The sequence below is a fragment of the Pavona decussata genome, unplaced genomic scaffold (genome assembly GCF_977016875.1).
Source record: "Pavona decussata unplaced genomic scaffold, jaPavDecu1.1 SCAFFOLD_52, whole genome shotgun sequence".
Classification (NCBI taxonomy): Eukaryota; Metazoa; Cnidaria; class Anthozoa; order Scleractinia; family Agariciidae; genus Pavona; species Pavona decussata.
This window is the reverse complement of record NW_028145474.1, coordinates 2346905-2369408: the sequence shown is the minus strand read 5'-3', so window position 1 is coordinate 2369408 and position 22504 is coordinate 2346905. Positions and strand designations below refer to the sequence as shown.

The 22504-nt window shown below is 39.3% G+C and overlaps 2 protein-coding genes and 1 long non-coding RNA gene across 3 annotated transcripts; 1 reads left to right on the top strand and 2 right to left on the bottom strand.

Moving 5' to 3' along the window:
• Positions 1–717: 717 nt before the first annotated feature.
• Positions 718–7008, top strand: LOC146480902 (uncharacterized). Its single transcript, XM_085109249.1, has 3 exons — positions 718–2372; positions 5121–5648; positions 6232–7008. Exons 1-3 carry the CDS (start codon positions 1592–1594, stop codon positions 6519–6521), a joined length of 1599 nt encoding a protein of 532 aa, XP_084965375.1. The 5' UTR covers positions 718–1591; the 3' UTR covers positions 6522–7008.
• Positions 7009–8384: 1376 nt separating this feature from the next.
• On the bottom strand, positions 8385–9285 carry LOC146480901 (uncharacterized). Its single transcript, XR_014864650.1, has 2 exons — positions 9155–9285; positions 8385–9109 (listed from the first exon to the last, which is right to left on the bottom strand). It is a non-coding gene; the product is annotated as an uncharacterized LOC146480901 (long non-coding RNA).
• Positions 9286–9345: 60 nt separating this feature from the next.
• Positions 9346–18222, bottom strand: LOC146480900 (solute carrier family 67 member A1-like). The gene is made up of 7 exons (XM_085109221.1): positions 17959–18222; positions 16780–17023; positions 15511–15549; positions 14916–15125; positions 14155–14357; positions 11408–11509; positions 9346–10040 (listed from the first exon to the last, which is right to left on the bottom strand). The coding sequence occupies exons 1-7, from the start codon at positions 18094–18096 to the stop codon at positions 9753–9755; spliced, it is 1224 nt and encodes a 407-aa protein (XP_084965347.1). The 5' UTR covers positions 18097–18222; the 3' UTR covers positions 9346–9752.
• Between the last annotated feature and the right edge of the window lie 4282 nt (positions 18223–22504).

Sequence of the window (22504 nt, the reverse complement as noted above, 5' to 3'; positions counted from 1 at the left end):
TGCAGAACTAAGTTGAAACTTTCACCTGCAATTTTGACTTATTCGTTGGGAAGGCAATTAGTATTTCAGATGCATGAATAAAACAAAATAACTTTTTGAAATTTAGTAGCTTTCTAGAACGGGTATTAGGAAAATTGCCAACGGCTAGAATGGGGAACCGTTCCCAACGCAAAACCCTTTTAACACACATTTTTTTTTCTTTGTTGTTGTTGTTTGTTTGTTTGTTTTGTTTTGTTTTTTGACTTCTCCCCTCCACCGCTCCCCCGGTAAGGTACTCCCCGGAATTCTTGGTGGGGGTGTGCCGCCCGGGTCTTCAAATCACGACCCTATTTCAGACCTAAACATGCCATTTTCCACACCCGTTTTCAGACCTGACCTCTAAAATTCATACCCGTTTTCAGACCTGATAATTATTCATCAGTGCCGAACGGAAGTTGACGCAAGAAGTAAAAGTAGGCTGTAATGACATAGTTTATCTATTTCTTTTTCTCGCTATCAGTTAGTCGTTCCAGTTACGTACTGAGAAGAAAAATATGTTTGTAAGCTTTCGTAAATGTTCCCCGCCCCAAAAACCCGATCCGATTTCAGACCAAAACGGCTCAAAAACCATACCCTTTGGGGCGGCACATACCTACATACCTTATAGAGGGGAGTACCCCCCCCCCCCCGGGACCGCTCCCCACCTTCGAGCTGTAGCTACGTGTAGCCTGTACCCACCCCCGAGAAGAAAACCTGTTTGGTTCTTGGGGGGAGGGGCTACACGAAGGTTACTCTGTCCACCTGTGCACCTGCACCGGTTAACCTGACTCGGACATGAGCTGATTCTCCAGAGAAAGATCAAGTTCCCAGCCAAAACTTCCCCCAATTCAAATTGATCCGGTTCATTATCAGGCATCTGCATGAAGATTTGATGACACCTGCCACCTTTGCGGGGAGTGGGTCGGGCGCTCACAGAAGGACTGGAACTAAGAATTCATGCTGCAGGGAGATCCTTGAAAAAAAATGTCAGCGTTGTGATCGACGTTTAATTTTATGTTGAAATTCCTTCAAAAGATTCCAGAATTTCTTAAATGGCGTTAAAGCTTTTGTTACTGTTTCCGCCGAACGTTATCCTGTGAAAATCCTGGATTGTTATTTTCGGCTTGGAAAGGTCTAGAGGCTTGGAATATGCGCGTTGCCTGGATATGGGGGAAGCTGTTTTGCATATGAAAAGGCTAAACACTGGAAATTACATTTTGCTTTGTGGGACGAGAAAGAAAGCTTGAAAATTACTTTGACCTACGACTGAAGAACCTACAATTCAGATGAAAAGGGGTCTAACAAAACTGAGTTCACTCCATACTAAGAGGAAATCTTCGTAGATTGTTGACAGCTTAGAAACGCCAGGGAGAAACGGATCGAGATTTCGCCAAACTTAACTATCTCACAAAAAAACACCACTTGGAAAAGGACAAGGCCAATTTAGATAATAGATTCGTCGGCGTCGTTTAATTTAATCGTTTCTGATTTCTTCCTTTCCTTGTCAACGGTTTTAATGTCGATGTAATTTTGCCGGATTGCATAAACAAATATAAAGCTTTCGCCACACGTGATGCCTCCTAGAAGACCACCCCATGTGGTTTGCTACATTTGTGGCCGTTTATACGGTACCACGTCCATTTCACTACACATTCCGAAATGCCTGGAAAAATGGGAGATGGAAAACGCTCAGTTACCGCGGCATTTGAGACGAAAGCCGCCACAAAGACCTGCAGGCTGGGGTAACACTCCGCTGTCAAATGACCCTCGGCAGCGAGAGGCGCAGTTGGATGCGATGAATGACATGGCCTTCCAAGCTTCACAAAGTCAGCTTGTTCCCTGTGAGAATTGTGGACGCACATTCAATCCTGATCGTCTGCCAGTGCACCAACGGAGTTGTAGACCCAACAATCCCCTTAAACTGTCCAAAAACTTTGATCCCTCAAGAGTCGGATCAGGGAGACAGGGGTCATCCCCCCACGGGGATTATGGCAGGAGGAGCCCCCAGCCCCCGAGAAAACCGAAAACCGTTGTTTGTTTCGTTTGTGGAAGAGAGTTTGGAACTAAGTCTATTAGCATTCATGAGCCACAATGCTTGAAAAAATGGGAACTTGAGAACAGTAGGTTACCCAAACACTTACGACGACCCCCACCAGTCAAACCAAGCATTTTACCGAGTTTATCCAGCCATGGTGGGGATGATCTTGAACGCATGAATCAGTTAGCATTTGAATCTTCACAGAAACAACTCATTCCCTGCAGAAACTGTGGCAGAACATTCCTGCCAGAGAGGCTTGAAATTCACATGAGGTCATGCAGGCCTGGGAGCAAGAAAATGCCGTTGAGACAGTCAGGTGGGTTAGGGGTTAGGTGGAAATGGAGGCGGGGTACCCCCCCTATATGAACTTTGTATGTAAATGTGGTACCCAGGTGGTGCCAAAGGGTATGGTTTTTGAGACGTTTAGGTCTGAAAAGACAGGCTGGAAAAGATTTGAACCGTATTGGTCAGAAAGTCTTAAAACCGGTATGGATTCTAGCAAATAGGTCAGGAAATGGGTAGGAACTTTAGAGGCCAGGCCTCAGTTGTTCAAAGAGCGGATAATTTTATCCACTGGATAGGTCGGTATCGTGCAGATGAAATGTGTGCAAGGTTTTCCAGATAGCCCTATAATATTATTGAAGGGGTGAGCGGAATAAGGCCCTAAGTAACTTTTGATGTAAGGTCAAATTCTCCTTTTGTTTCACAAGCGAATACAAGGAAATTTGTAAGAAGAATCTAGCAATTTATCAGAAGTCACTTAGGGCTTTTTTTCAGGCACCCCTTCAATTTGTCGATACTTAGATAGTAAACTTGCCAAAAGCATTAGTTGGGGTACATTTGCTCCACTGGATAGTGACTTTAATATCCAGTGGATAGAATTATCCGCTCTTTGAACAACTGGGGCCTGCTCTCAGACAAAGGTTACCGAAAAATTATATATTTTGGTCCGAAATAGGGTTCAGGGTTTGGACGACCGAGCCACACACCCCTACCAAAAATTCAGATGAATACCCCGTGGGGGGAGTGGGGAAGATAGCCTCCTTCGCAGGTGTTCCTTTGGCTCATCACATAATCTTTGAGATTGCATGATGAGCCAAAAGAGCATCTGCAAGGGGGGCAATGGATGAACTTATGAATGTCTGTTTTGATCTTGGCATCAGGCTTACAAGAGAACCTGTTACATTAATGTTTATGGGGAAGAGAATTTCAGAGTTGCTCCTGCCCATATTCCAATATTAGGGAGCTTAAGCACAGCCGTTCATGAGCCAGGGATGGCAACCAGAAGTCAAATGTTTCCTTTTTCGGTGTGGTTTGCTCCTTACCACAGACAGGAGAAGCTCTTGTTGATGACTGTGGCTTGACGTTACAAATGCAATTGCCTGAAAATGCTCCAAAAAAGGAAAAATTTAAGTTCCAGTTGCTAGTTGCTATCCATGGCTCAAAAGCATCTGTGCTTAAGCTCTCTATTATTTTTTCTATACCACATAAATTCCCAGGTTTCCACTTGAGAGGGGGCTTATACAGTCAACTCCCTTTACTGTAGACACCCTCAGGACTGCAAGTTAGTGTCCTTAATAGTGAGTGTCTGTAATGGCGGGAATTTGTTTCAGTCAAACGTCTGTCATTTATTTTTGCCAGGGATTTAGCTGCTGACTCCGTATTATTTGGGTGTCTGTAATAGTGAGGTGTCCATAAAGCCCCGTCTACACGAGCAATTTTTATATGGCAATTTTTATTTGCCCGTATAGATGATGAGAAATGACCAATTTTTATGTGACAACTGCATTTGCTGAAAAGCTGGCGCGTTAGTTTTTATGTGGCAAATAAAAATTGCCACATAAAAAAATTGTCCGTGTAGACAAGATACCACAAAAAATGTGACAATTTTTTCAACGTCATCTGTAGAACCCAGTACCTACAGTCCCTAACATTTACGCATCCAGCATGGCGCCATCTTGATTTTTGCCTTTCCATGGTCATCTCCGATGTGTGAAATTATTACTGAGGCAAATTAACAACAAATATTTGTTGAGCCATCTACACGGGCAAAAAAAATTGCCACATAAAAAATTGCTCGTGTAGACGGGGCTTAAGGCGAGAGTTGACAGTATAAGCCATATAGGTATATAGCACATATAAATTATTATTATTATGTGCTGCCCTAAGGAATATGGTCTTGGAGACACTTTGGTTTGAAAGTGGGTGTCTAGATTTAAACCATTTTGGTCTTTAAGTCCAAAAATGGATATGGATAATTTTTGCAGGTCAGGTCTCAAATTGGGTATTGGAAAAATACATATTTTTGCCCAGAAATAGAATCAGGAGTTTGGAGAACTATTATGGCAGATCCCCAATATCCTGTAGCTTTAAGGTTTCTACCTTATCTGATTTCCTTTCCACATGTTCAAAGTTCTCGCCCAATGCATTTCAGTTTCCAAATCTCTAGTTGCACCTGACATATTATTTGACATGGTAAAGTGTAGTTTACTGTTTCAGACATGCATCTATAAGGTATGTCTGGAAAAACGTTATGGATTGTAGAGGCCTATAGATGTGAAACTGGGTACCAAAGACGGGGTATTTTAATCTGAAAATATAGGGTCATTAGATTTGGAGACAAACCAGATGGTGAACCCCTACTAAAAATAATTTTTAGTAGGGGTTATTATAAGAACCACTCAGGCTAAAACATGGACAAAATAAAATTTATGTAGTTTTTAAAATAATTGAAGAGATTCCTGCAAAGGGGCGTATATCGCTTTTTTTGTGTAATTTTTTTTTTCCGCGGGATCTTGTTCATTCTTTTAGATACAGACTAGTTTTGACATGAAGAATGTCTATCTGTGATTTTTTTTTTCTTTTTGCTGTTTTTCACTTCGTTTTCAAGAAAAGCGAGGCTAAAAATAATATTTGAGTCGACGCAAAAAAGCAGGTCAAAACAAGTCCCTATGAAAAGATTAAGCAAGATCCTGTGGGAAAAAATCAAAATTTCACCAAAAACGTGATCTGTGCCCTTTTGCATGAATCCCTGCAATTATTAAGTTGACATTTGCTGTTTTAGGTCAAAGATTGTCCCCACTCAGTACCCCTGGGGGAATGAATGCTACTCACAGTGGTCAACATGGCAGAAAAAGTCCTCTGGGTCAGTATGAAGATTACAATCACAACGTAGGGCCATTAATCAAAGACAAGACGTTTGTAAAAAGCAAATCTTCAACAGGAGGCAAGAAATCGACACCTCCTGCAGCTCCAGTGCAACGCCCTGCCAGACTACAGCCAATGTCCAATGGACGAACACAGTCTCCATCATACAACCTTGGGCGTAATTCTCCTGTACTGTACAGCCAGCCAACAGAGCAGGCCGCTGAACAAGCAAATCTACTGCCTTGTCATAACTGTGGCCGGTCCTTTGCAGCTGATCGTTTGGCAAAGCATCAGTCAGTTTGCGTTAAAAGTGGCAAACAGAGAAAAGTGTTTGATTCCACAAAAATGAGAACACAGGGAACAGAAGCGGCAAAGTATAATAGGACTGGAGCCAGGAAGGCCCCAGATCCGCCCAAACCCAAATCAAACTGGAGACAGAAACATGGTAAGAACATCCAGAATTGTGGGTGTTGTTGTTTTTAATTTTTTTTTAATAACTTTGTTACCACTTCAGAAATCGTAAACCTTGGGAAAAATTCAAACAGATAAAATATTAAAAGTGAACATTTATTTAAAACTGTAAACCTTAAAAGTGAAGACCCAAAAGGAAGAAGTAGAGATGGGAAAATTATACCAGACACATACAAGCAAAGAAGATTGGGCGTAACCATACATTTTTCAGAGATAATTAAGCAACAATAATATTGTAAAAAGCTTTAATTAATTAAAATACAGTATGGAATTTTTTCAAAATTGGACCTCTATTAGATATACCCCCCCCCCCCAAAAAAAAAAAAATTCCTGGTTAAAGCACCAATTTTCTTTTAGATTTCACCACAACATTAAGATCTTGATCTTTTCCTCTCAGGTCAAAAACCGCACAAAAATTCCTTTTAATTAGTAGGCACCGTCCTTTAGAAATCCAAGTTTTCTCTGACAATCTCGAGATGGGCAGAATGTACTTACAATAGCAGATGCAGGGACTATCCTTGAATCAGTTACAAACATGTCAATTTTTTTCTTCATAGCGGAATTCATCAATGCCATTAGAGACGCTAAGAGAGTAACAGAACACATGAAGAGAGGTGGCAAGGCATCTGATTTACCCCCACCAGTCCCAAGTGAGAATCCAGATTATGTATTCTGTAGGTTCTGCACACGACGCTTCGCACCTGATGTGGCCGAGAGACACATACCTAAATGTCAAAGTACAGTCAATAGACCTGCTCCTCCAAAACAACGAGCACTGGCAATGCAGGCAAGTGGAGGCCGTCACAACTCAAAAAACACTTTTTCAAGCACTAAATACCGCCGTTGACTAAAGGATTGACACCGAAGTTTTCAGTGTTGTGGAAATTTCATGACAGTTCTAAAGTTGTAAATATGGATGGGGAATCAAAAGCAAGGAGATGAGCAATATTAAAAAAAAAGGAACCAAGAAACAAATTTTCACTTAGTTTATCACTGCATTCTGACACTATAAAATGTGAATGCCTTGTCATGGACAACTTGAAAATGTCATGGAAGGTCACAGATTTTTAGACGTCCGAATGAGTATGAACCCTGTGACGGTATAATGAGTAACCCTGTGACACTGACTTATGCTCCATCTGGGAGGTCAGGGGAGGGGAGGCATAGTAATGTAATACTCTGAGTCAGCAAGCTACAGACACAAACATAAAGAAATCGCTCCCATTGAAACATGTCACCCAAAAACAGTGGGGTACCATGATGCTTTATGCGCGCCCATAAAGCGCATAGCTACTGGCAGTTCTTTTGTCTCTCATCATAAATCCTCAAGAGTGTTTGTTTCTTTGTTTTCACAAGAAGGAGGAGTTTAGTTATGGAAATACAAGCCGCACCATTTCAAAGCAATGTATTAGAATTCTTACAGCAAATGTGGTTGATGTAGTATTATTTCATTCGAAATTTTTGCTTGGAATTTAAGTAGCGTGCCAAAAAACATGTCACTGATCGAAAATTGCATTCACTTGAGTTTCTGCTGTGAGTTGGTTTACACTCGAGATGCAAATTACTTTAATTTGAATCTGGAAACTGTGATTATTCGTTTTCCTCCCTTTTTATTTTAATGTTAACATAAAATTTTATAATTTTACCATGCCCATTCTTATCGAGAACTTACATTTTTCATCAAATACGCTCAAAAACATCCCTTCCGTGATTAGTGTAATTTCTGTTGATAAACTTCACCTTGCGCTTTTTTGTTATCCATTGTTTTTCTATTATAGATTAATGACTAGATGCAGTTTGGTTGCACTTTAACCCTGCCCCTTCACCAGCAGAATTTTCCCCGTGAGTGAAGTCCAAAATGAACCTCATTTCCACATGTTTACCAGTGTTGTGTTTCAATGGGCGTGATTTCGTAATGAAATATGTGTCAGCATAATGAGACTGATGATGAGACTCTAGGAATTGGATTGTACAATGATGGAAACTTACACCCAGGTGGTTCCAAATTATGTAGTAGGGAATTCATGTGTGGTTATTTAATATTATACACGTGTCAAAAAGTATTTATTTCTTAATATTTATCTGTATGTTATCATCCAGGCTACATAAATACATATCAACGTGTAAACAATGATTTTCTTATTTTAAGTGACATTATAGGGTTAACTTTTTATGGTGGTAACATACTAATTATTTTCTAATTTCATGTAAAAACTAAAAATGTTACTGTCAAAACAGGTGCCTATCCATTATTTAAAAAAATGTTCTGGGGATTTAACTCACTAATTAAAATTAAAATCTCATTAAGAAAAGGTTACAATTACGCTGTGGCTCGAAATATCTAGTAAACTAATGTCATTGAAAGTCAATTTTGTACAAACAAAACATTAAGATAGTGTGAAAAAAATTATTTAATTTCTTTATTTAATTTACTTCATTTGTGACATATATAATTTGATAATTACATTATATTTAATAATAACTAATGTTCCATGTAAAGGAGTAACTATCTTCATAAATGAAGCTGGGTCTCAGGCCATTACTGACCTATAGTGCTTTTTGAATGCTTTTTGTTATTTTAGCTCAGATTCACTGGAGTTTTTGCACTGGCCTTGAATTTTCTCCAGAAAATGTTACTCCAATGTTTTGTCAGCTGCTTTGTGTTTTTTTTTTTCTTTTTTTTTTTTTTTTTGTGATGAAAACCAAAATCTTGCCCACAAAGATGGATTTTTGTTCCCACTTCAAAAACTATTAATAATTCACAAGGCCATTGACCTTTCAAATGGTCGATAAAACATCATGTGCAGAGGTTTTAAAACCCAATAAAACCTCCTCCCTATTAGTATGCGTTGTTTAATGTTTTTCTCGTATGCTAATTTCCAACCTTTACAAAAGCATCATTGTTATGAACTCTCTTGACACACGCTTTTCCAGGAATGTTTTTGAAGCCATTCAAAAAACTCGCAGCACATGTTTTATCAGGTCTAAAACCACTCAGCTCCCAATAAAACACTTCTGTTCGTGTTTTAAACATTACATAAACAAACTGCAAAGAGCAATAAAGTCCTGGGATAACCTTTCCTAAAGGAGTTCAGGGTCACATGGAAAAATTCAACAAATGTGAGCCAAAACAACAAAAAGCATTCTAAAGAGCGCTACAGATCAGTTAATGCCCTGATTTAGCCCTTCAAATATTACACCATGCACTGACTCAGTCAGTCTCAGTAACTTATTTTAAAGGGGTTTTAGTTTGAGGGGCATATGAAGTGATGTTTAATTAAGCCAGGGACTTTATATGCCGATTGCGGCAAATTTGATCGTCAGCGAAAATCGCAAGGCAATTGATGTGGCCACACCTGGCGATTTTTTTCACCCATCACGGTGATGTGGCAAGTTTGAAAACTCATGATATAATCGCCCAACCTGATGGGTTGGCTTTACTGGCGATTCGCAGCAATAAACATAGAAAATCGCAGGAACGGGCACGCTTGGCAAATGCCATTAAATTTAATCGCGGACATCTAACATGCCCGATCTCAGCGATTTTATCATCAAAAATCAACAATCAACGAAAATCCCAATCGCTGCACCGGGCACACCTGGCGATTGTTTTCATACGTTTTTATTGCAAATGAAGTGCAAAGCAGGGGATAAAACATTGGAGCAATGTTTCATGCAACAATTCCAGTGAATCTGAGCTAAAACATCAAAAAGTGATCTGAAAAGTTGTTTGGGTCGGTTATGCTCTCAGCCCTTCAATACATATTAAGGTGGCTCTATGTACCATTTCTTTGGTTTTTGCTGGTACAAATTTTTAACCAGCTAAATTCTAACATCTAGCCAATTTTTTTTCAGAAAAATTCACCCTGGAAAACTTGTTAAAATAGCCTTACTTTGAGTTTTCAGCCTAAAATTGGCCTTTTTTCAAGTGCCGGCATAATGAAAATTCCCGTATCAGTTAGAATTTTAGTACCCAGTCACCGCATGCCAAATAACTGGAGTCACCTTAGGTGACGTCAGACTGGCTATCAGCCCATGTATGAGCATTGTTGTCTTGTTACAGCAGTTTGTTTGTACGTTAACCCCACCTCTTCACCAGTAGAATTACCACCATACCAAAGTTTACAGCAGATCCAAGTGTAGCTAGTGATGGCCACCCGTAACGCAAGTACATGAAGGTTGCAAGCGGTGGTGATATAGTTCGCAACAATGAATCACAAGTTGCTGTTAGTCCAAGAGCAAGTCCAGTATCTTCTACAGTGACAGCTTTGGTCATCATAGAAGTCAAAATGGTTTGCACTAGGGAAAATCCCACTGTCAGGGGAACTTGAGATACAAGGAAGCCAAGAGTGGTTTGGAAAAAATACTGTAAATGGAAAAATGGACTGAAATTCAACAAAATGTACTCAAGAATATGTAAGGAGAAAACTATAAGTTTTTTGAGACCCCTACAGTGAAAGAGCATCAGTTCCTCCTTACTGTTTACAATATTACTACTGACATTATTTTGTGATAAAACATAGAGGATCCAGTTGTTCAAAGCCTGATTAAGTTAATCCTGGGTTAGTGTGAACTCTGACTTAAGGACGGTGCCTACTAATGCGGAGGTTATTTTTGCACAGTCTATGACTATGCGGGAAAAGCAGATCTTAGCAAGGCCTATTAAAATCCAAAAAGAAAATTGGGAGTAACCGCACATTTTTTAGAGATAGTTAATTAAGCAACAATATTTCTAAACAGCGCTAAAATACAAGGCAATGAATGGCGAATTTTTCAAAATTTAAAGCTTTATTATCTCCGAAAAATGCATGATTACCCCCAATTTTCTTTTTGCATACCAAGAGCACTTGCGAAGTTCTGATTTCACCACATAGGTTTAAAGAGCGCAAAATATCCCTGTATTAGTAGGCACCACCCATAGGAAACCCGAGTATCTCAAGATGCGCAGAACTTATGCACAGTAACAAATAAAGTAGGCACCGTCCTTAAACTATTATTAATTTTGCTTATGATTAGCATTTAAAAGCATTTTAAATGAGGGAGATCGAAACCCTTTTGAACAACCAGAATGAAAAAAATGATTTTTATATTTTTTACTGAAACAAGAGTCCTACATCATCAAGTCTGGAAATTGAGCTCAAGGTGGAGTTGGACTTCGAGTTGGACTTGGACAAGGGCTTGGTGCAGGACCAAGCAAATGAATCTGTACCAGGGAAGACAAATGTAGAGCCTGTTTTTTCCCCCGACAAAACAAAAGCTGCTGTTTTTCAGTAATGGTTTTTTTCACGGCTGGGAAATGCCAGATAGTTAGCTACCCAAAGGATTTCTCTGTGGAAGAATTGTTGAGTGAAGATGCCCTATGTATGAGTCCTTCCTAAAATTTACTTTTGCATCATATTACATGCAAGTGATGTGGGGGGGGGGGGGGGGAAGGAGAGGGGGGATGTGGTTAAGTGGTTAGAGACATGGACTCATAATCTGGAGGCCCTAGGTTCAAGTCTCCTCTCTGACCACTAACTTGGCCACGCTTTGTAAATAGCCAACTGGTAAGCCTCCCTGCCAGTTTTTTTTTTTTTTTTAACAGTTTCTGTTCTTTTTAAAATATTTGTTTAATTACACAGTCCCGCACAAGCTTCTAACGTTAAATATAACTGTATATAAATAAATTCTCTTTACTTAAAAGTCTTTACTTTTTACTTTACTGTTGCCAAGAGAGCACCTGCAGCCACCTACCATGAAAACAGATGCACTCCCAGAGACTGACAAGCTCAGTAATAGCACTGAAGGTTCACTCAATTGCTTTGTAAGAATGCCAATTCCAAACCCTTGAACCACCTAAAGTGAAGTATATAATATTATAATCTCATTTGATAGGAAAAATATGAGCAATGAGCAAAATGTCAGCATGTATTATATGTAAAGAAAAAGATTTATTTGTTATTTTGACTTCTCTTTTCTGGTAAGAGTATTGAAATACACCTGACATTTTCTGGTGCATGTGAATGACATAAACAACTCAGAAAGCCAGTGAAATGTCTTTGTCCGTATTCATGCACTCTGTTGTAAATGGGTCAAACCAGCTAGTCCACAACAGTGAAAAATTACGGTCTTATATTTTCCACATTCTCTTGACTTTATTTTGTGAAATGACATAAAAGCGGAATTATAATTATAAATAATTACTATTAATATATAATGACTCAAAGATGGTTTGCAACTGCAGGCACCATCATCAAAATTTGTTATTTTTGATCCCTAAGGAGTTTCTTATACCAATTAATTCGGACTTAGAAAGAAAGTTGAATAACATTCCCCAGGCCCGTAGCAAGGCTAAAACTGAGGGGGCTTAGAAAAATAGTTAAACAAAACTACCCCCCCCCCCCCCGCCCTGTCACTCAAAACACGGACTGATTAGGGAGTTTAAGATGCAACGAGAACAGAAAAAAAAAAAAGAAAGAAAAACAACAACAAAAAAATTAGATTTAGTAAGTAAAACAATAACTTTGCACCTGCATCACAATTTTTGGTACATTTTTTGCCATTTCTTTTACGTGGACTACCATGTGAAATTTCCTAATTTTACGGAGGACGTAAACAAATTACGAGAAATTTTTCTTTCTCTTTTAACATTTGGCTTGAACCAGGCAGTAAGAATCCGACTGTGGGAGCATTGTGGGACATTTGTAATGCTATAAATGATCGGATGTCTTAGAAAACAAGTCACTCTCTCTTGTAAGCGACCACCCTTGGTGTACGACAAAGTGGTTGTTTACGGGAGGTGATGGCTTACGGAAAGATCAACACTCGTAATACTGGATTGATTAGTTAATTAAATTAAAATTTTACCTTAGCAGCTAAAATTAGGCAAATAGAAACTAATTTATTTGATTTTTTCACATCTATTCATTCTTCTGATAAAACTTTGTATAACAATTCGGAACGGATCTGTCCCGTTTACCTACAGATCTAATTATAGCCATCTTCTCTGTCTGTAAACTGTTATTATCTGTCAGGAAGTTCTGCAAGGCTGATCGGACTGCGTAGAAAAGTTAACACGACAGCGACATGATAGAGACCAAACCGATAATCAGCAGAAAAGCAAAACTTTCCTTCACAAGTACATGGCCAAACCATGTTAAAAAGAACTACAGCATATCGTATCTGAAAAGATCTACGGTCCAAAACATAAAAGCAAACAATCTGCAAGGAACTGCGTAACAAAAATGCTGCAAGTATACGCAGTAATGATTTACTAACGATCATACGTGACTATGTTGGGTGGTCGCTTACCGGAAACAGAAAACGAAACAATAGGTGTAATTTCTGGCCTAAAAAGGTGGTCGCGGTCTCTTAAGAAATTTGAGTGGTGGTCGCTTACGAGAGAGCTCTTGAAACAGTATTTAACTGAGAAACAAAACGGTCGTTTACGAAGTGGTCGCTTATACGGGAGGTGGTCGCCTACGAGAAGTGGTCGAGAGAGTTGACTGTAGTTTATTTCAAGAGCCTTTACGGCTTGAGATTCAAGGTTGATTTCGATCGATTTTGGTTCTTATTTCCGATTCACATGGTAGGAGTGCCTGTGTTGCTGTTGTATATAAAAACAAACTGTTAGCCAAGGAAACTGACAAGTAGGCTTGCAGCGTCAAAGTTCAAGACTGATTGCTGCCCATTAATTTGGTTTAATTGTTTATTTTTTGGCAGATTGTTTTTTAACTTCCAAAAATTCTGGGGGGCCTCAAGCCCCCCCTGCTACGGGCCTGTTTCCCAGTGGAAAAGTAAATTAAAACATGATGTTAAAGGTGGAGGAAAAGTCCCTTTAGTTATAAATTCCTTGGCCTTAGAGCAAGTTGACAATCCCCTCATTACCAAACCCGGGAAGGAAAGAATGTCTCGCTAATTCCACTGCTAAAATATCTATGAAACTTGGCCTAAATGCAGTTGTTACACAAATTATACCAATCCCCAGTGAATAAAGCCTTTTAGGACCCACCAGTCTTCAATGCATACATATTGCCTATGTATTAAGCAGTCTTCAAATTGGGGACAACTTGCACCGTTTGAAACAAATCATACATGGTTGGTTGAGAGAACAAAGAACAATCAACAGTCTAACAATGTTCCCAACCCGAAGAAGAGAATGCAACAGCAGGTTATCAGGGTCCAGTGAAAATAGAGCTTTAAAAGGTGCAGGTCTGCTTGTTTCCCGCTTTGCGGGTTTGCTTGATCATGTTTTGTGCCTGTTAAGGGATTTTAATAAATAAACATAATTTTACAAACATGTACTTTTATTTTTTGATTTCGACAGTTATCTCAGTCTACCATGCAGCATTGTGACTCCCTGCTTTGGCTTAATCTTGCCAGCCTTAATTATTATTACTGGTATAAATAGCTTAATTCAAGACGGTAGTGATGGGGTTTTTTTTAGTCAAGATAATATTATTATTGACAGTGCTAAATAAATATGATAATCATATACTTACAGCTGAAGCAGCCCCTAACACAGCCATCAGTATACCATTTTCCCAAGGACCAAGTTTGAAATCCTCCATTATTATAACTGCACCTACTGATTGAAACAAGATTACTGGCAGGAGGGCAGCCAACCTAATCACAACAACCTTTATCACTGACAGTAAACTCAACAGCTCAAGTGTCTTGCTCAGAACAGACTTGTCATGCAGCTCTGAAACCAATTCAAAGAAAAAAATCAGACTTATTACATACTCTAATTATGAGAAGACGATAAAGGTGGAGAATTGATACTTTATAGATATAGCAGTTAGTTAAAAGTAAGGGGAGTATTGCTCATATGGGTGATAATTTATTATCAGGAAAATTAACAAATGAATAAATAGATATTGTAATGCACAGTTCCAGAAAAAATCGATACCCGCCCCATGGAAGGTCATTGAAAATTCCTAGGGAGAGGGGGGTCTTAGAGGCCAAAATTTTAGAAGCAAAGTGTGAAGCTAAACTAGAATTTCCTGGGGGGAGGGGGGTACAAAACAAAAAATCTTCCGTGGGGGGAGTATGGATATTTTCTGGAACTGAACAATGATGGTGGCAGTGATGCAATTGGGTGATGTGTCATGGTTATCTCAACATGCTAACCATGGCCATGGTTATGACAAGGATGACGATCATTGGACATGTTGACAATGTACAAATGCTGATGATGATGATTCCCAGCAGGAATGATGTAACCAATCAATATAAAAGCAGTTTTTATGACTGAAATTACCTGATGAGTTTTTTTGCTTCTTCCAGTTTGACTTTGTACTCTTAGGTAACAAAAGCTGCACCATAACAACAGACAATAATGATATAGCTGATGCAACAAAAGCTACCATATGATCGCCAAACTGTTCAGCAAGACCACCACCAATCAGAGGCCCAGCCATGATTCCAAGAGAGAATGCCAAACCTAGTTTGCCTAAAGCATCAGCTCTTCCTGTCAACAAAATAGATTCATCAACAAGAAAATAAAAGAACAGTGGAACCTTGATTTACAAAGTGCCCTCTAGGGACTAGGGAAATATTGGTTTGTTATATCAAGGAGGTTCTGTTCCATACATTTTAAAATGCTGGGCTGGAGAATATCGTTCTTAAACCAAGGATTTTGTTATATAGAGGTTCAGGGCATCACTTTGTAACCTGAGGATGTCCAACTGTTGTTGCTGTTATTGCTGGTGTCTGCACTCAAGCTTTGCAAATTAGATGCATCTTGGACTCTGTCTTTTCGATATTATTATTAGTAATTTATTAATTGTCAAATAAATCATAAAATGGCAATGACTTTTATTAGTGACTGCATATTAGGTCTACACATTTCACACCTTTTTCATCTGATGTGTCCGTTATTACCATCTGAAGACCTGTTAAACACAAAGTTGTTGAAACATATTAATTACTATATTATTATTTATGGCAATTCACACTGTATTTGATAATTTTTCCAGTATTCTGCACATATATAATACCCTCAGCACCATCCTGACAGAGACCCAGCTGGAGACAGAAGGGACAGGGAAAAAGTAGAAACAGACAGGAAAAAATTAGATGATTCCGTCCATAATTTCAAAACTTTTTCCTTGTCCCCACTATTTGTTCGTGTCTCCAAACATGCCTGCAACAGGACTGATGAGTAACTAGCTACCCGTGTTCAGTACTGCAAAGCCTATCACCTTTCATATTGTAGATAGACAAGGTCTGGGGACAGAGTGGCATTTCCTTGTGGGAGACAATTTTTGCATGTGTTCACGTGGTTTGCTCACTTTACTATCCCTAAGGAAAATATGGGACTGCTTGTAGTCTTGAGGCAAATACATCTTTTATGCTCATGGAGGCTGGTACTATGACAGGTCAATGAGAGGGGCAAATGAGGCCTAATTTTTTGACCTCAAAAAACATCCCATAAGTTCCACAACTCAGAATGTAATCAGTCATTACCGACAGTGTCCACCCCCCCTCCCCCCCCCCCCCCCCCGCCCTGGGCTGATCCCCCAGGAATTAGGATTTTTTGAAAATAAACTGGCAAATGCCTCACGGCTGGGACAAGAAGGTGTTAAAATGCCCCAGGGTAGAAGCTCGAAAATATTTTATTTTCTTCGTTTTGAAATGCTTCCTAGGTTATGCTTTTTATTAACCCTGAAAAAAAAAATTTACCCATATAAAACACTACCAGAAAATTTTAAGCCACATTTGAAGAGACGGTCCCATCTTTCTAATTTCAAGTTTTAAATTATCAAAGAGCTGCTGGTCTTTATACCTCCTCATCACTAATGTGCACATTGTCAAGCACATATCCCCAGGGCTTCTTGCTTGAATGAAGGTGTAGAGGTTTTTAGACTTGCTACAAGTTGACTTTTTTAAGAGGAGAAGTTGCGAAAGTGGTTGACGAAGTCACGACAGCAACCAGCAAACAACGTGAGAAGTCAACTTGGTCAAGAAGATACATGGCTTGGGAAAAGGAGGCTGAAAGAAAGGAGGGGGGAGGGAGAGAGGAAGGAAGGAAAGGGGGGGGGACAGTTAGGTTTTAACCCCTGAAAGTTCCCTCCCCACTGTAACCCCAGAATAAACAACAACTATGAGGTCAAACATCTAACCTGGAAGAGTATGCATGAAACCCATGGGAATTCTGGACAAAAACAACATTGGCACTGAATTTCCCAAACTAAGAATACCATAAGACAGGACGGCAGCTGAGAAGGACAGAGTCAGAGCAGCACGGCATCCAAATACATCACCAAACCTTCCATAAACTGGACCTCCACACAGCATGATGAATGAAAACATTGTGTTGATATAACCTAAGGTCACCACATCAGCCCCAAGGTGCTTGGCCATGTACTGTTAACAACAAATCAGTACTGTTATTGTGTGCTTCCAGAAAATATCCTTACCCCCTCCCCCATGGAAGGTCATTGAAAATTCTAAGTGGGAGGCCTGGAGTCTTAAAAGAGGGTTGTACAGGGGTATTTTCGTGATGCGTGATTAGCTGATTTTATTTCCCGTGAAACGTGAAATTTATGTAATAAATTATTCTTCGTAATCCGTGACCTGAAGGTTTTGTGTGACCCGTGAAGAGCTTGAAAATGAAAATTTCATTTCCGTGATCCGTGATTTCCTTTTTTTTCTGTTCGTGAACCGTGCAAGAGACCCCCCCTGTACAACCCTCTTAAAAGCTGAAATTTTAAGATAAGTACAAAGTACTTTCAAGAGGGGTAGGGTGGGGGATCCAATGCAAAAAAAACAAAAAACAAACAAACAAAACAAAACAAAGAAAAAATTTTTATTCCCCGTTTTTTCCACCGTTACCTGATTGATCTTTTTCACACCACCCTTGTGGGTGGTCTTGAGGAGGGGAGGGGTAGGGTTTGCTAAATACCTGTATGACCACCTTTTGCGAATGCAAAGTTTTCACAGTGACTAATCTTCGCAGTTGCCCAAAGTTTTGCATGTGTGGCTTGGATTCGCTGTTTTGGTAAAGTCGGAGGGGAAGTGTGTAACGTTCAATAAATAATTTTAATTATCCACAAAGGACTTTAAAATATTAAAATTTGGAGGGTTTTGAAGTGAAAGTAAAAGATTGGTCTCACTTGTTATACAGTTTCGAGAAAGTTTACTTGCTGTTTTCCTAAGTGGAACCTGAGAGCTTTTTTTATAGCGATATGGAAATCCTTAATCTTGTTCTTTTGTGTCCAACTTTGGACACATTAATTTAACTTAAAGAAATGTCAAATCGTTTGCTGGAAATTTTTAAGGAAGCTTGCATGTAAACTTACCGGAAAAACCGACTCAACCATGAAGAAACAAGATGAAAACAGAATTGCGTTTACAAGAACGACGAGGATGACCGCCTTTTGACTTTTCTCTATAGCTGCCTCTTTAGGTGAGTCATCATCACTGCCTTTCCCAGACATCACTGAACCTTCCCAAGAAAAGCGAAATAAGATCAACTTGCTTTATCGTCAAAGACGTGCTTGAAGCGCGCGAACTTTAGTTGCAATATGGTCACGCTATGACCAATTTTTGGGCACCTTGTGTGACCAGAACATCGGGAATCCGCGATACAAGGCCGTTTCGATACAAGTCACGTCGATTCGTTACAAATAGAAGTCGTATCGACACGACTTTGTATCGAAACGACCGGTAACCGAACCCTGGCCGATACAATAAAAGACATGAAGACCATAAGGTTGCAGTTTGGGAGGGGTGGTCTTTCTCACTGCGTGGCCGCGTAGCCACTAATTTTTTGAGAGAATAGCGAAATTTTGAGAGGTTTATGTATTCTGAAGGAGGGGAATTGTGGGCTTGACCAGTTAAATAAAATTTCTGCAGCACATTGAATAGACTCGTGCCGATGTCACTTATATAAAATCAGGCAAGTCAGAAAGGTCGTTTATATTCTCACCCTGAATGTGATGGTGCGCCAAAACAAGTGAGATAGTAAGATAACATATTTGCCAGCCCTCCCGGATACGTAAGGAATCACTCCTGCTCTCCAGGGTCATTTTTGGAAGGGCGGGGCCATTTTGTAGGAGGGCCGCCGGGGGGATTTAACGAAAAAAAAAATCTCCAGATTTCGGATCTCTGATCCTGATATTAACGAGCAATTCAATTCAGTCATTACTATATAGTCAACGGTGGTTGGGTTTTTCAGAATTCTTGAAGATGTTTGACAACTCTCTCTCTCTCTCTCTCTCTCTCTCTCTCTCTCTCTCTCTCTCTCTCTCTCTCTCTCTCTCTCTCTCTCTCTCTCTCTCTCTCTCTCTCTCTCTCTCTCTCTCTCTCTCTCTCTCTCTCTCTCTCTCTCTCTCTCTCTCTCTCTCTCTCTTTAGAAAGTTCATTACGTATCTGCTACTTTCTTTCACTATCTGTTTTTACAAACCTAAATATAGCTGAAACCACTTAAAGTACAACAATTTAAAAGTTCTCACCTCAAAGAAAAAATACACTTCTCGAGACTAAATATTTATTGCATATTTATTGAGATATTAGTGTCGAAAGTCGAAGTTGGTAGCAAATACGGAAGGCTTGGTACGTCAGTCAAAAATTGCGTAAAATTTAACGGCCAAATCAGATTTCAAAGGTCTTGAAATCAATAAAAGTCTCTGTCCAACCCCTCTGCAATAGGTTTATTTTTTATTTCTATCCCACCTTTATTTTTAAACCAAACGTTGCATCAAGCTATATATCCGACAACACTTCAAAGCTCACATTTTTTACAAATAAGCCTGGAAAGATTTTACTTTAAAATCCTTAAAATCAATATTATACATGTTTCTTCTTTGGGTAACCTCAGCGCTTGTTAACTATAAGTCATCCAAGTCAATTTCAAAGGTGCCCATGGTATTTTAGCGTATTTATTTCCAAAACACGATTAGGTAGCAAATACCCGTTTTGGTAGCATATACCCAATTTTACTGCCTCTTTTTTTCGCTTAAAGAAATCACCTGAATAAAAAGCTTCATAACAAACACAGGAACAGTTCACTATATTGCCCTTGTTTCGAAGTAACCCGACCAGAAGTCGAAGACTGAATTTAAGGTTTATTTAGCCTTTTTTGGCCAAAAAACATAGAAAAATCACGTTTTTCGTCTTTAAAATCCTTACTTTTTTTTACTATTGTTTTATTTTTTAGGTAGGCTTAGAACTTGTTAAGAGTAACTACCCCAAACCAGTTTCACAAGTGTCCGTGGATATTTTATATCTGTTTCCAAAAACTTGTTTTGTACGTAGCAAATACCCAGTTTGGTTTTCGTCGTTTTTGCTTGAGGAAAGAACCCGGATAAAACAGTAACGGTTCAGGACATTACCATTTCAAAGTACCCTGAAAAAAGTAAAGACGGATGAAAATGCTTAGTTGTGTCGTTCCAGAACATATTCATGCCCACCGCTTGGATGTTAATTCTTCCTTGGGGGAGGGGGGGGGGGGAGGTCGTAGAGGTCCCTTCCATCTCTAGAGGTATGGATATTTTCTGAACAAACACTTTGCTAATGCATGTTTTTTTTTTGTACCGAAGAGCTGAAAAAAGGAAATATTAGGTTTTACCGCTTTTGTAGCTTTTTATATCGTCAGCCCGAAAACTCCACTGAAACGCACACGTGATTATATCTTAATCTTATCATAGACGTAATACTGCCCTAATATGGCCATGGTGCACTCAATATTCGTCGTCCGTATACAACATCTATCGTGCGTGTGTGTCAGGAATAAATATAGCAGAGCAATATAAACAAGTAACGACCTCGCGCAATTTCGCATGCACGACAGTCATCAATACATCGTATTCGTATTCTCGATAGTGAACTGGAACTAAGTTTGCACGCGACGCTTAAGCGGGGGAATTTTTTTCACATGCAAATAGTTTCTAATATATTCCCCCGCATGAGCCTCCATTGCAGGCTCGATCCAGTTCAATACTGAGAATACAAATATGGTCTATTCTCCCCATTCATGATCAAATTTACGTCAAATGCAAAGATTTTTGTTCTTTTCTTTTGTTAGTGTTAGCGTTTGCATATCCATGTCCACTTTTGCCATCGCAAAACTAGAGTGATTTTAAGCTGAGCCAAAAACATAAAAAAGGAATTGAAATTGCCTGCTAAAACGTATGAATCTGAAACGTATGCTATGTAACGGGTGTTCAGATGAGTCTGTAGACAGAAAGTTATGATCAGTTTGCCAACTATATCAAGTCAGCATCTTTAATTAATTGCTAATTAAGGAAATGAAGAAAACAGGAACCTTAATTAAATGTCCTTTTTATCTATCCAGGTCTGCCCACTTACGTAGCACAAGCTAAACAAAACTTAACGTGATATAAAGTATTAAGGCATTGTTTACATATACCCCACAATTAACAGCAAAGAATATGCATGACTATATCAAAAAATGTATCTAAAATATGAACCAACGTGTTAACTGATATGGAGTAGTATAATATAAATTTCCACAAAACAAGATCTGCCAAACAGTAAATTGAGGATTGTTTGGACGTAACATGACGTAAAAGGTGTAACACCTCAAAACAGGCCGCCGAAATGGCCTTTAAGTAGCATGAACATAAACAGGTCGGTTTTTTTTTTCTTCAATAAAACCCTTTTTAACCTGATGCCTGCTTTTAATTACACCTGGAAGAGGAACTCTTATGTTTTCTCGCCGGATGCAAACCAAAATGTTTGCTTTTTCTCAAAAGGCTGCATTTGAGCTGTTCTTTGGTAATCTATTGTTTCTACTATCTATACTATTTGTGATATTAGTAGCAACCACATTACCTTGCAAATCGAAATGTTTCCAAGAAATTGCGGAAACAGATTATTAATTTTAGCTCTTAAGATTGGCCAAGGATTGTAAATTATAAGCAAACGCAGGCGCAACAATATGTGAGCTACCCTAATACAGACGCAAATACAACCGCAAGCAAAAAAAAAAAAAAAAACCGGAACAATGCCCACACGGCTAGATTCTCTTTTTCGTCTGTCATCTTAGAAAAAAATAACACACCTCAATTGCTTTACGTACGTTCCTTAAACGTGCGTCATATTTGTGAACATTGTTGTGCTTGCGCTTACTATAGCATTTGCGCTTTAATTACATGAGCACGCTATTCTGTCAATAACAAAGTCCGCTTTGGCTTCTTTCTTGAAGGGAGGAAGGCGATATGTTTTTTTTTTTGTCATCACTTCTTTTTCTGCTTTCTCTGATTTGCATGACGCGTTTCCTGGCGCACCTTGTCTGTTAAGCGTTGCTTCCATTTCCTTAACTCCTCTTCGTCTTCTGTTTCTTTCACCAGGCCAAGTTCCTTTGATCTGGCATCATCTTTTACTTTCTGCCAAACAAGTTCCATCTTAATAACGTTATTATTCACGAGGTCTTTTGTCATGCTGAGTAGGTGGCTTGTTTGTTCCTCTGAAAACTTCCTCCAAAATCTGGAGTCCTCGGATATTACGGAGGGGGCATTTACTGGACCAGATAGATCACTTTCACACACTGCCGAGGAAAGAAATCTCATAACCCTCTCGGAGCTCGTCTCCATCTCACTAGGAGGTGAGATATCCTTTCGGTATTCATCACTCATTCGTCGGAGCTTTAAGGCGATAGCTTTGAGCGAATGTGCTTTTAGTAAATTGCTTGTCGAGACTTTTTCTTTTATTTCACTCTCGTTAATAGCCCCAGTCGCTATTTCCTCTTTGAAAAGATCTCTCAGGTCATTCACTTCTTCCTCCGTCCATGGGGCTGATTTCTCTTCCTTTGCGTGATGAATATTCCCTGTCTTCAGGGAAACGAGCTTCTTGACAGCTCTCCGACCCAAATCAGTCTCAGTT